The sequence below is a fragment of the Mercenaria mercenaria genome, chromosome 9 (assembly GCF_021730395.1).
Source record: "Mercenaria mercenaria strain notata chromosome 9, MADL_Memer_1, whole genome shotgun sequence".
NCBI lineage: Eukaryota > Metazoa > Mollusca > Bivalvia > Venerida > Veneridae > Mercenaria > Mercenaria mercenaria.
The window spans coordinates 11,905,663-11,919,967 of record NC_069369.1 but is presented as its reverse complement, the minus strand read 5'-3'; the positions used below and the strand labels follow the sequence as shown (position 1 = coordinate 11,919,967).

At 34.6% G+C, this 14,305-nt stretch overlaps 1 protein-coding gene across 8 annotated transcripts in view; it reads left to right on the top strand.

Annotated features, from left to right (window-relative positions):
- LOC123546468 (equilibrative nucleoside transporter 1-like) overlaps positions 1-13,786 on the top strand; it is a 47,549-nt gene extending 33,763 nt beyond the window's left edge. For 7 of the 8 annotated variants that reach the window (XM_045332740.2, XM_053550805.1, XM_045332741.2 and 4 more), the window contains 8 exons: positions 174-259; positions 717-765; positions 1,085-1,182; positions 3,081-3,209; positions 3,647-3,800; positions 5,058-5,149; positions 7,934-8,139; positions 8,963-13,786. In XM_045332740.2, coding sequence (XP_045188675.2) covers positions 174-259; positions 717-765; positions 1,085-1,182; positions 3,081-3,209; positions 3,647-3,800; positions 5,058-5,149; positions 7,934-8,139; positions 8,963-9,092 — 944 coding nt within the window. In that variant the 3' untranslated portion in view covers positions 9,093-13,786. The remainder of the gene's footprint in view (positions 1-173; positions 260-716; positions 766-1,084; positions 1,183-3,080; positions 3,210-3,646; positions 3,801-5,057; positions 5,150-7,933; positions 8,140-8,962) is intronic. The other variant, XR_008372318.1, reaches the window with a different exon arrangement.
- Positions 13,787-14,305: the final 519 nt, after the last annotated feature.

The window sequence follows — 14,305 nt, the reverse complement described above, 5'->3', positions numbered from 1 at the left end:
ACATTTTTTTCTCACAATCTTGTGTAGGCATCTTTAAAACTCGCACTTTGTGAAACAGGTTTCATAGTGTCTTGTTTTTTAATTGGCGATGTAAATAAAAACTAAGATGAAATTATTTTAGTTGACAGAGTGAATGGTGACTTTTGAAAATACCTACACTTTCATCATTTCAGGTTGTGCTGGTGTATATCAGAATAGTACATTTGGACTGGCGGCTATTTTACCCATGAAATACACCAATGCTATTGTGTTGGGAACGGTAAATAATTCTTTTTATATATGACTGCTTTTAGGAGTGTTAACAGAATAGGTGTTCAAGGAATACTGAAATAAGAATTTCATTCAAGGTATCAGATCCATCAGCATTATAATTAAAAGGCGAGTAGATGAACATCACCAAACAAGGTTTTTCAAGGGATTGTTAGAACAATACACCAATATGTGGGTGAAAGTTAACAAGTGTCAGAGTTTGATCATCCTAGTTTTTTTTTTGAACTTGTTTCCTGTATCGTCAACTCTAAGCACATGTTTTTTCAAACGTGAATTCATTGATTTTAGGTTTGAATGTTAAATAAATAGTAACATTAAGTGTCACAGATGGATGTATCAGTGGCCATGAAATCCACAAAAGGCTTTTCCAGACATATATAAACGATGCCACAGTTTTTGCATTTGTAAAATTGTAAACTTGCATTTTGATGAAAATCTATTTTCAGAATCTCAGTGGCGTGTTCACGTCTGTGATTAGCGTCATATCCATAGCAGGTAAGATGGATAATAAATCGAGGGATTTCAGCTTTATTTTCATAGAAAAATTGAAGACATTATTGAAATAATAAGCCAGTAGGTGATAAATCTGCAGTAAGATAAGCAAATTGTGTTGGAAATACATTTACACCTCTTCTTGACAGCTTAATTAAGCCCTATATCTAAAGTGGCACATCCTCCATTTCTATTTACTGTTTGAAAATTGTCATAGAGTGCAGGGTTTTTAATGCTAAAGTTTAGTTAAGTCTGTAATAACTATGTTTGAAGTTGATTATGTACAGATCAAATTAACTCTTCTTTCTCTTGTGAATTTCAGCTGCTCCTAATCCACGTACATCAGCTGTGTATTATTTTATTGTTGCCATTGTTGTCCTGTTATTGGCATTTGACTGTTACTTTTTACTCCCTCTCACTGTAAGTTTATTATTATTGTACCCCCCGACAACAAAGTTGTAAGGGGGGGTATACTGGTTTCAGGTTGTCTGTCTGTCTGTCCGTCTGTCTGGCCGTCTGTCCGTAGACGCAATCTTGTGCGCACCATCTCTCCTTATCCCCTTGACAGAATTGAATGAAACTTCACACAAGTGATCAGTACCAACAGTAGTTGTGCATGGGGCATGTTAGGTTCTTTTAGAAAAAAATTTGCAGAGTTATGGGACTTTGTTTTTTTGTTACTATACTATATACATAGACACAATCTTGTGCGCACCATCTCTCCTCATCCCCTTGACGCAATTTAATGAAACTTCACAAAAAGTGATCAGTACCAACAGTAGTTGTGCATGGGACATGTTAGGTTCTTTTAGAAAAAAAATTGCAGAGTTATGGGACTTTGTTTTTTTGTTACTATACTATATACATAGATACAGTCTTGTGTGCACCATCTCTCCTCATCCCCTTGACACAATTTAATGAAACTTCACACAAGTGATCAGTAACAACAGTAGTTGTGCATGGGACATGTTAGGTTCTTTCAGAAAAAAAAATGCAGAGTTACGGGACTTTGTTTTTTTGTTACTATACTATATACATAGACACAATCTTGTGCGCACCATCTCTCCTCATCCTCTTGACACAATTTAATGAAACTTCACACAAGTGATCAGTAACAACAGTAGTTGTGCATGGGGCATGTTAGGTTCTTTCAGCGACAAAAATTGCAGAGTTATGGGACTTTGTTTCTTGTTAGCATACTATGTACATACAGTCTGCATATGCAATCTTGTGCGTGCCTAATCTACCGAACCCTTGCACACAATTTAATGAAACTTCACACAAGTGATCAGTACCAACCCTAGTCGTGCATGGTGCATGTTAGATTCTTTTAGATAAATATTCTGCATAGTTATGGGACTTTGTTTTTTGTTACTATACTGTATACATACAGTCTATATACATACAGTCCACATAATTATGCAATCTTGTGTGTGTCAAATTGCAATGTACTGTGTCAGTGCATGCGGGGGTTACATTCATCACCTTTAGTGATAGCTCTAGTTTTACTCTTGTCCTTACCATCATTTGATGAGAAATAGAATGTAAAATTAATTAATGTAAGAATGCCATCTAGCTTGCTTAGAGAAGGTTGGTGTTTATACCCAGCATCTTGCTTTTGCCTGAAAATATGCTCAGAGGGGCACCAGGGATTTTAGTCCATTAAAATCTGTAAGGTCCCCATATAGCATTAATTGTGCTTGGGTTTAAAACCCAATAAACAAATAGAATATATACATATATTGTTAAAGTCACTCCCTTTTTGAAATTTTGGGTTTCCAAGATTGGGGAATTGTCATGAAATTTTGAAAGGTCAGGGAAGTACTAGGGAAAATAGTGTCAGCGGCTGTCGGTGATCTATTTTCTGAAAGGCTTGCTAGAGGTCAACAGTCCAAAAATTATTCCTTAAAAAATCAGTTTAGTTAAATTTTATTATAGCTTTAATCAACAGTCAAATTTGGGACTGTTACATGGGCCTAAAATTGTACAAGAACATTTGCAAAACTATTTGTGGTGTTTCAACAGTCATAACAGGTTTGGGAAGATGTAGGCCAATAAGGTCTTGGTTTGAAATTTTGTAATCCTTTAATCATCACTACAGATCTAAATATAAATCCTAAAATTTGTTGATTTCAGCTTTAAAATGAGCCCACAGGTTGTATTAATACAAAAATTGAATTTTCTATATTGTCATTCTAAATATCCTGCTTTAGCATGTAAGTTTACAAAAATTTTATAAATTCAGTTTATGATGCCAATGCATATTTTCATTTTTTACTTAACATTCTAAAGCATACATTTTGGTATGTGTGTTTCAGAAATATTACCAGTATTACCAGAAATCAGTACATGGCTCGCAACCTGTAGAGGAGAAGAAGATGGCTTGTGGAGATTATCTTCGAGCTTTCATAGATTCTTGTAAAACTTACTGGGTTGTTATAAAGAAGGTAAATATTCTTTACACGTTCATTTACACCTGTAAATTACTAGAATGTTTTCATCTATACCTGCAAAAACCACTTTCACAGCAGTAAAAGGGTGGATTCTGGATCTTGTTTTGTTAATTTAAGAAATAACAAGTATCAAATCAGGTTTATTATAGAATAACCCGAGTTTGGAGTTCTTATGCGTGTGAATATATCACTCAGGCCTCACTGCATGTATATAGGTTATTAGGTGTTCTTGTTAGAATTCAGAATATTTTCATATTCTCTGTCTGTTTGGATTAAATTTTAAGGATTGATGCCACTGCGAAATCCGTGAAAATTAGTGCCCCAGAAATATAAATGATTTCACAGTATGAGACTTCTAGTCCTGGAGTGTTTACCATACTTGTAACAAGTTTAAATACAAAGTTTCATCTTAAAAATTTCCTAAATTGCAGATCAAACTTCAGCTATTTGGTGTGTGGTGCACGTTTTGCGTGTCACTTATCTTGTTTCCGGCCATACAGAGTAACGTGTTGATGGTGAGGGAAACATTTGCAAATGAAAATGGAACAGAAACTTTGAGAACTGTTACATTCAGTGAAGACTTTGGTAAGAAGATTTCTTTTGTTGATGCATGTTTGCAAATACTTCATTATAGCAAAAAAAGAATGGCATTTATAGCAAGGTTGTCTGTTTTAAGAAATAATTGAAGATGTAATACTCAGCCAGAGAGTAAACTTATGAAGGGGAGGTAAATATGACTGTTCTATAGAGACTTCTATAAGTTACTTACCTTGTGCACATTCCCTCTAAGAATCTTTAATATATTTCTTTATTCTAATACAGTAAAACACTGCGCGGTCGAGGTCGCAAAGGGATGAGCAAAATGCTGGTTTCGAGTGATTCAAACATTGACCAACATACGAAGAAAATTGAAGTTTGTTTTACCAGTTGTCATCTGATGTGTAATAATAACACACTTGTGACATTTTCAAAAAACGTTTCAATATGTAATTTGTAAATGGCACGTGAAGAAACCACTAAGACTTTTAATTAATTTTTTTTTTTATTTATCAGCAAGTGAATATAGAGATAAATATAGTTGAGAACTCTTCACATTTCAACTGCGAGATAAATGTCGTAGAGTACTTGCCAACTTATTTCATAGACAATAAAATATTAAGATCTGATATTTATCTTCTCGATCCCGCAGAAAAGCTGTAATAAGTAAAAACATACTTGCTGTAATCTAAAACAAACAGTAATTGATCAATATTTGATCAATAAAACTTTTCTTCAACCTTTCATCAATAATAAATCTCATTATCAGATCAAATATACCGACAAACAAACACTTAAGTTAGTCTGGGAATAGATCAAGCACGGTGTGCAAAAATTTTAAATTAACCGAAACATTCTGACCACAGGTTTGAAAAATTTTGACACCTCTGCTCAATTTTGCCAGAAGCAACAAAGAGTAAATTAATACACAGGGACCAGGTGTCACGCTCGAGCTCGATGCTGGACCCAGCCATGGTAATTTCACGCAGAAAATAGAAGGAAAGCGGCTGGGACCATATGAATTGCTCAAGTGAGCCAGGGTGCTTGAGTCATCGATGCTCGAGCGAGAGGTGTTTCACTGCAAATGTCTAATGTGTTAAAATTGAGAATATTGGAACTTTCACATAATCAAGCTTTCCGTGTTCAAAATACAGCCTTGTAAAACCTAAATGTGAAGGGGTTACGATTTAATTTTTTAGAGCATTTTGAGCTGATTCTTCCTACTATGTATTTGAATTTTCTACACAGGTGTGTGCATACATGACTTGAAATCTCAACCATTATATTTTTGTTTGATTTTTTCAGAAAAGAAAGGGTATTGGACTACAATCTTCACATTTCTCAGCTTTAACCTGTTTGCATTCCTCGGAAATCTTACATCAGAATGGATCAAATGGGTAAGTTAAGTATTCAAGATGAACAAAAATGGTTTTGATCATAATACAGGTTTAAAGAGATAATTGACCATGATGTTTTATTCAATCTGTAGAGTTTCCCATATTCAACCTGTAGTGTTCTTATATTCTGTGTGTATAGTTCCTGATACTTAATGTGTAGAGTTCCAGATATTCAACCTGTAGTGTTCTTATATTCTGTGTGTATAGTTCCTGATATTTAATGTGTAGAGTTCCAGATATTCAATCTGTAGATCTTTGGGTATTCAATTTGTAGAGTTCCTGGTATTCAGTCTGTAGTTTCCCATGTTCAGTCTGTAGAGTTCCTGATATTCAGTCTGTAGTTTCCCATGTTCAATCTGTAGAGTTCCTGATATTCAATCTGTAGTTTGCCATGCTCAATCTGTAGAGTTCCTGATATTCAGTCTGTAGTTTCCCATGTTCAATCTGTAGAGTTCCTGGTATTCAATCTGTAGTTTGCCATGCTCAATCTGTAGAGTTCCTGATATTCAGTCTGTAGTTTCCCATGCTCAATCTGTAGAGTTCCTGATATTCAGTCTGTAGTTTGCCATGCTCAATCTGTAGAGTTCCTGATATTCAGTCTGTAGTTTCCCATGTTCAGTCTGTAGAGTTCCTGATATTCAATCTGTAGTTTCCCATGCTCAATCTGCAGAGTTCCTGGTATTCAGTCTGTAGTTCCTGAATTTTAGTCTGCAGAGTTCCTGATATTCAGTCTGTAGTTTCCCATGTTCAATCTGTAGAGTTCCTGGTATTCAGTCTGTAGTTTCCCATGCTCAATCTGCAGAGTTCCTGATATTATGTCCCCGTCATCTGTAGTTCCATTTCATCTGTAGTTTCCTGAATAATTCTATGTCTGTAGTTTCCCATGTTCAATCTGTAGAGTTCCTGATATTCAATATGTAGTTCCTGAATTTTAGTCTGCAGAGTTCCTGGTATTCAATCTGTAGTTTGCCATGCTCGATCTGTAGAGTTCCTGGTATGCAGTCTGTAGTTTCCCATGTTCAATCTGTAGAGTTCCTGGTATTCAGTCTGTAGTTTCCCATGCTCAATCTGTAGAGTTCCTGATATTCAGTCTGTAGTTTCCCATGTTAAATCTGTAGAGTTCCTGATATTCAGTCTGTAGTTTCCCATGTTCAGTCTGTAGAGTTCCTGATATTCAGTCTGTAGTTTCCCATACTCAGTCTGTAGAGTTCCTGATATTCAGTCTGTAGTTTCCCATGTTCAATCTGTAGAGTTCCTGATATTCAGTCTGTAGTTTGCCATGCTCAATCTGTAGAGTTCCTGATATTCAGTCTGTAGTTTGCCATGCTCAATCTGTAGAGTTCCTGATATTCAGTCTGTAGTTTGCCATGCTCAATCTGTAGAGTTCCTGATATTCAGTCTGTAGTTTGCCATGCTCAATCTGTAGAGTTCCTGATATTCAGTCTGTAGTTTGCCATGCTCAATCTGTAGAGTTCCTGATATTCAGTCTGTAGTTTCCCATGTTCAATCTGTAGAGTTCCTGATATTCAATATGTAGTTCCTGAATTTTAGTCTGCAGAGTTCCTGGTATTCAATCTGTAGTTTGCCATGCTCAATCTGTAGAGTTCCTGATATTCAGTCTGTAGTTTGCCATGCTCAATCTGTAGAGTTCCTGATATTCAGTCTGTAGTTTCCCATGTTCAATCTGTAGAGTTCCTGATATTCAATATGTAGTTCCTGAATTTTAGTCTGCAGAGTTCCTGGTATTCAATCTGTAGTTTGCCATGCTCAATCTGTAGAGTTCCTGATATTCAATCTGTAGTTTGCCATGCTCAATCTGTAGAGTTCCTGATCTTCAGTCTGTAGTGTTCCTCATATTCTGTGTGTAGAGTTCCTGATACTTAATCTGTAGACTTCCAGATATTCAATCTGTAGAGCTTTGGGTATTCAATTTGTAGAGTTCCTGATATTTTGTCTGCAGAGTAGTTCCTGATATTCAATCTGTAGTTTGCCATGTTCAATCTGTAGAGTTCCTGATATTCAATCTGTAGATTTCCTGATTTTTAGTCTGCAGAGTTCCTGATATTCAATCTGTAGTCTGTAGAGTTCCTGATATTCGATCTATAGAGTTCCTGATATTCAATCTGTTGAGCTTTGGGTATTCAATTTGTAGAGTTCCTGTTATTTAGTCTGCAGAGTAGTTCCTGATATTCAATCTGTAGTTTGCCATGTTCAATCTGTAGTAGAGTTCCTGATATTCCACCTGTAGAGTTCCTCCTATTCAAGTTCGAGTTCTTGATACTCAATGTGTAAAGTTTTTGATACTTAATGAGCAATACTGTAGGATAATTAACAATATAGTCAGGCACAGTTTCTGGTAGGTGCTGTATTGTAGATTGGATAATTGTCATAAAGGTTTATTCAGAATAATATCTGTTAATAGTACAACTTACAAATTAAAAATGGGCATTGTAACATAACCAGTTTCTAGTTGTGATACTTGTCATTAAGACAGGTGAGCATTTACTTGCAAACCAAAACAGTTTTGAGAAATACTCTGTCACCCATAATTTTAACTTCATTAAAAATATCGTCTGTATACGTAAGAGGTTTTGAAAAACACTCGAGACATTTTCTGAAAATATTGAAATATTCCTTATAAATTTTTTCAGAGTGTTTTGTCTTTTAAAAGCTCATGTACATAAAGGCATCTGATGTCTGTCTTTGCTAGTAAAGCTGAATTGTAGTTCTAATAAGAGACATGTAAAATGGCTAACTCTTAAACTCTAGTGTATGTATTTTCAGCCTGGTCCTAGACGTGTATGGATCCCAATTGTATTGCGAGCAGTGATCTTGATTCCGATATATGTGTTCTGTAACTACCAGCCATTTGGCGTTGCACGCAGGTTTCCTGTGTATATTCCCAATGATGTAGTGTTTATACTGGCAGGAATAATCATGGCGTTCACCAGTGGCTACTATAGTAGTCTTACCATGATGTACGGACCAAAGTAAGTTATATTGTAATATGATTTTGGTTGTGAAATACAGGTTCTAATGCATTTTTGTGTTTTCAAAATGGAGGACTGTTCAGTCAGTTCACCTGACCAGTGGATTTCAAAATTTAGACTCTATATGAATTTTATTTATTGCTTTTGATTTATGTTTATGTAACTTGAAAATGAAATCCAAGAAAAATGTGTTTGTTAAGGTTTAATGTCCTTTTCTACAATCAATTTTATCTGTCATATAAAGACAGTGCTTGTTTGTAGCATTTAGTACAATGTCCAGCTTTATAGTGCTGCCTCATTAGAATATCAGGCTGCACACATGTGACTTGATACCTCACTGAGTCACATTATACTGTCAATAGGTTGACTTGTCTTAGAACAATTTTCTTATTGCTAATGGGCAAAAAGAAGCAACCAGTACCATTATTCTTGTCTTTGTGATGACTTGGCAAGGGAGCGAACCTGCAACCTGCACATCCAGGGGCTCTACCACTAGGCTGCCAAGGTGGTACTTAGAAAAGTAGCCATCCAAAAGTAGAATTTGATTTAGCATTTATAAAGTAGAGCAACAGTGAAGTAAAATATTCCAAAATGAAAGTTCAGTGGAGGTAATAAAAATATTACATGTAAACGTAGAGCTGTAGAAATATGAACTGTTCAACCCAGTCGAAACTACTACTGGTTACACAGAACAACGGCCCTGGCTGCAAATTATTACAAAAATGACCAAAGATTGACAGTTAACTCACCTGGTTAACTAATGTCTGTCTATGAATTATAAAACATTATTCATTCATGACATTTTATTTTTTATTTTTATCAGAGAAGTGGAACCTGCTATGATGGGTAGAGCAGGTATGATGATGGCGTTCTTCCTTGTTCTTGGAATTACTTCTGGAGTGAACTTATCCTTAGTACTGCAGAGACTGGTAACTACCCAAATAGAAGCATGATAGAAACAACAACACAGTCATATGATCAAAGGAGTTGAAGAACTGCTAACAACAAAATCTAGATTTTAATTACAAAATGTTGCATTCCAGGTCTTTCAGGTACAGTTTTGAGAATATGGCAAATCCCTTATAGTCAGGCAAGGAATTGATTGTTAAATAAGTACATGTATAGAAAATACAGATATAATTTGCTGTTTCTCCTATATGCCTGACTTTGCCATAAGTTAATCTAGAACATCACTGTGTTAGCATTTTGTGATTGGGAAGTCCAATTAAGACTTCAGTGGATGGTTAGATAATTATGCCACCTTTGAAGAAAGTGGGTATATTGTTTTGCTCATGTTGGTTGATAGGACAGTTATTTGCTCGGTCATTTTGTAGACCATTTCTTTTGGTTGCCTATCTAGAAATACTTGGATGTATGGTAGTCAAAATTCAGTGTGTCTGTGGTCAGTAGACATCAAAGGGTAATGTTACTGTGACATTGAGACAGAAACTAGAGAACACTGGACCACAACTTGATCGGATTATTGTCTATGGTCAATTAATGACCCCTGTTGCTTTAAGGGCCCTTTGGTCAAAGGTAAAGATTACTGTGGTGCTAGGAATGTTTTTCTATAACAAACTAGAGAATGTGTAGATGTACAGCAGTCAAACTTCATAGAATACACCCAGTGATCATAAGATGACCTTCATTGACTCCGGGGTCAAAGGTAAAGTTAAAAAAACATACCTGAGACTGAAAATGAAACGACCATTGACAGGCTATCATTTGACATATGTAATTAACAAACAGGTCATCTTTTAACCTTTACTCTGCTAAATTTCTAAAATGAACTGGTCCATCATTCAACTTGGGCTGTACCATTTACTATTTAAAGGGGTGTTCACTAAAAATTTACTGACTGAATAGAGAACAGTGCAGGCTGATTATGGTCTGCACTGGTCAAAATTGCAGAATCACTTGCCGCCAGCAGGCTAAAGGTTTAAGGTATATCTCACTGCCGATACAAATCAGTTTTGTTTTATAAATGATGATCCACTGTCTTTAGTTTGCTGTACTTTATTCAGTAATAATTGTTGAAAGTTGGCAGGGATGTTTAATGACATTAAGTTTTTTGTTTAAAGTCCTAGATATCTCGCATTCTATTACAAGTCATAGTGCCATGTATTATTGGAGGCATAAACACTGTATAGTATTGATGTCAAACTGTCATGTATTAATATTACTGTTTTATTGAAACCATCCTCATTCTTGAAGACCTATTATTGAAACATTCCCAAAACCATGATAGGTTTTTGTAAAGAACTGGGGGAATTAATAAAACAGCTAACCAGTTCACATTTCATAACTGTTCTACTGGTAAACTGTGGTTATGTTTTAAACTTGTTCAGTTATAGATCTTACTATGTGTGTTTTGAGTTGTTCATGTTTTTGTTAATGACCAATGCAATGTTAGTGTTTACTAAGTGATCAGTATACTTTGTTGTTGTTGTAGCTGCTGATAAAATGTTAAAGGTATTTGAAAGCATTTACAGTGTCAGGTTCATTTACTGTAAGATATTTGATTCTTGTTTTGTAATGTCTTTGTTACCTCCCCTGATTTGAGTTTTCATTTTATACTTCAAAGACCATTGTCCGTGTATAACATTGCAGCTGTGGTAGATTTGTTCTCAGATACATGCTTTGTCTCGTATAATAAATACATTGACTACCAGTGACATATTTTGTACGAAGTATCTTATTGTTTCCAAAAAATATTTGATTACCTTTATGAAAATTGTGTTTTAAATATACTTGTCAAGGTAGTACCAGCCATTGATATGTCATAAATGATTTACATTCAAAATAATTGCATAATTTGTAAACTGAAAATTGAATTGCTGAAGTATTTTTTTTTAAAAAGATGTTTTAATTTAGTTACAAGATTAAAATTTTCCATCACAAGAAAGTATCTTACACACATAATAATAACAGACAGTGTGACAGAACCTTTGTTTGAGGGAAGCGGTGGTCTAATGGTTAAGGTGTCGGCCACGTAACCCAGAGGTTGTGAATTTGAACCCTACGTGGGTCAAGATCACGCCTTTTCATCAGACACTAGTACTGGTTTTTGCAGGTTTTGGACTCAAGAGTGGTTCAAATAAGCTTGAAGCTTTCATCACAATCAAACTAAAATAAATTAGTATAAACTAAAACCTATGTGATAGCAGTCGAAGCATGCATTAAATGGCGAAATGTATAAGTCATCTCTGGGAAGCTTGTCCGCGTTGTTTTTAACAGTTTGATATGCATGCTTTGAGCGACAATGGTCCAACAAAGCTTAAATATTAAATAAAATGTTATTTCAGGGGAGATTATGAAACACATTGCACAGTCATTAAAAATACAGTGTACCTGAAAATCTGTGTTAGTCAAGTTTTAGTGTTGCAACTTTGTTGAAATTTTAATGAATTATACCTTTTGACCTTCAGCAGGGGTTAAGTAGTGACTCAGTGATTATCAAGTCTACAGTTTTTAAAGTGTACTTTGAAACTGGTACTAAAGTACAAGCAATGGGAAGCTTTATCGAACTTTTTATGTTCTTGTTTTTGTTATTTGTTTCTCATGCTATTGAGTGCTGTAGCTTTATAAATGATATAATTTTATAGAACATGTGCTTAAGAAAGTTTAGAACTATTTTATAGTATTATTTTAAGGACTCAAATTTTTATCTATATTTATAAAGTCCATGACTACTAGGTGCTGATCTGAAGTACTCGCATTTTGATGTAACAAGTACATCAACAAGTTATGAATTCTTACTTAAGTATATATTAACATAACATTTGAATTGGAAATGAAAGTTTTCATTTGATAGCTAGTCTGATACATAATATCTTTTTATCATTTGTAAACAGCTGACCATGTCAAAAGTCATAGCTAATACATGAATGTGTAGATATATTTATGCTTGTTGTCTGTTTTACATTATTATTACATGCCATATTGAAAGCTCACAGTTTGGTTTTACCATTCTATGTACATTTTAGCTCATCTGTTAAAAGAATATTGAAAGCTATTCTACTCATCTGGGTGTCACTTTCCCACCCAGCCTAAGTTTTGTTTGCAAGGCCATACCCCAGTTACTGCTACATGTATTGGATTGAAACATGCACAAGGTTTCCCAGTTACCAAGGTTTCCCAGTTACCAAGGTTTTCCAGTTACCAAGGTTTCCCAGTTACCAAGGTTTCCCAGTTACCAAGGTTTTCCAGTTACCAAGGCTTCTGAACTTATCAAATTAGATAAGACTTGGTTGACTTTGATATAAATTACAGCTTCCTTTTTTTTCAATTCAGTGCAATCCACATATACATCTGAAGGATTTGTATCTATGTCATTATGGTAATTTTCTTTGGAATAGTCGAGCACACTGTCTTACAAATAGTTCTTTATGAGAAAAAAATCTTTAGGGGCCTTTTCCTTGGAGTAATGGGACTACATATCTTGGGCCACATTCCTAATACTATAAAAATTATTGGGTTTTTGTGTGTTTTTTCCCTCAACTGATTTGAAACAAAAAAGCTAATATGTATATTATGCTGCAAGTTTGCTTAGTCAATAAAAAACCTACAAAAAGTAATATATGTGACACAGCCAGGTGTAGTTCTGTATTGTAAATATATTTTTTTGCTTCATCATTTTTGTCTTGCATAGAACATACATTTTTCATGAGTTGTATGATATATATTTATATGTTTTTGAGCTTCAGTATACATTTTATTTCATCTTGGTTCCAAAGTTATAAAAATGAATTTGGTGTCCAGTCTATAGGTGCAGCCTTGCTATTGGTCAATTTCATTCAGAAACAACCAGTGATCCGAGACTGGTCTGAAAGCTTAGCATTATATATTAGGACCTAGATTGGCTTTATGTCCTAGGACCTGACTTTACTTTATATCTTAGAACTTAGCTTAGCTTTATATCTTGTTTGAAATTGTTTTATATGTTATACATGATCTGATAAATTATTGCATGTGATTAGGCGAAGAATTCCACATTTCATTGTAAATTTATCATTTGATAAATTTGTGTTTTTCATTTCTCATGTTTGTGTTAGGTGAAAATTTGGTGAATTTTAAGTTTTCATAATGTGCTGTGCTGATAAAAAGTTCACTGCCTCTTCACATTTTGAAACAGTATGTTCTAACAGCGGCATTTCCAACATCCATTTTTAGCTTTATTTAATTTTAAAACATTTTTTTCCCAGCTTCTTATAGATATATATAATAAAAATTGTGTTCTGTGTTAAAATTGTGTTCTGTGTTAAGGTATGTTCAAACAATTGGAAGTAATGTATGATTTGTGCAAAGGTGATTTATATTTTAGAAAAATATAAGAAAGAAAATGAAATAGGTTATTCCAAACACATACTGGATTCATATATTTTATGTGTATGTACCTTCCCTGAATATAAGAAAGTAATAGTTCTGTATTAAAGTTAGAAAAAAAGGTTTACATTTTAGCACTGTTCAGAATTCGGGCATTAACAAGATCATGGTGACTATACCTTTTGTTTTTATCGTGTAACCTTTTCATTTTATTATGAAGACAACTGCCTATTGAATAAGTTATCACATAGGTATTTTGATGTTTTGTCTGAATTACAGCAACCATGTCAAGACTGTCTGTTGATACTGGTATGGAAGTACAGCGCTTGGAAGAAGATACATATTTGAATATAATATGTTAACTGTCTCATTTTATATTTATTTTAATTTTGTTTTGTTTGCTGTACATGTATCTGGTTGTTACTTTGAATGAACACTTGTGTTTGCCATATGGAATGAAATTTTGCTGAAAGGTTTAACAGGGAGATGGTTACTTGTATCCCAGGGTTTAGTCGGCCAGCAGTTCTCTTATTTAGAGGTCCCACTTTTCCCATGTTTTTGTTTGCTGAGCTTTTCTAGGAAGGAGGGCTATTTTACTATAGTAATAATTGTGTAATAAACAAGGCTTCTGCATCAAGTCCTGTAACTCTTACAGAAATTTTAACAAAATTACCCCCCCCCCCCCCCCCCCCCCCCGCACCAACTTCTTTGACTTAGAAAATCTAGTTTGAAGTTTTGCATACAAGTTGCTCTCTGCAAAGTGAATGTAGATATTAAAACTTTATACAAGTGGTGCATGTGCAGTAACTATAAATTGTATTGTGGCAAAGTTATGCCCCTT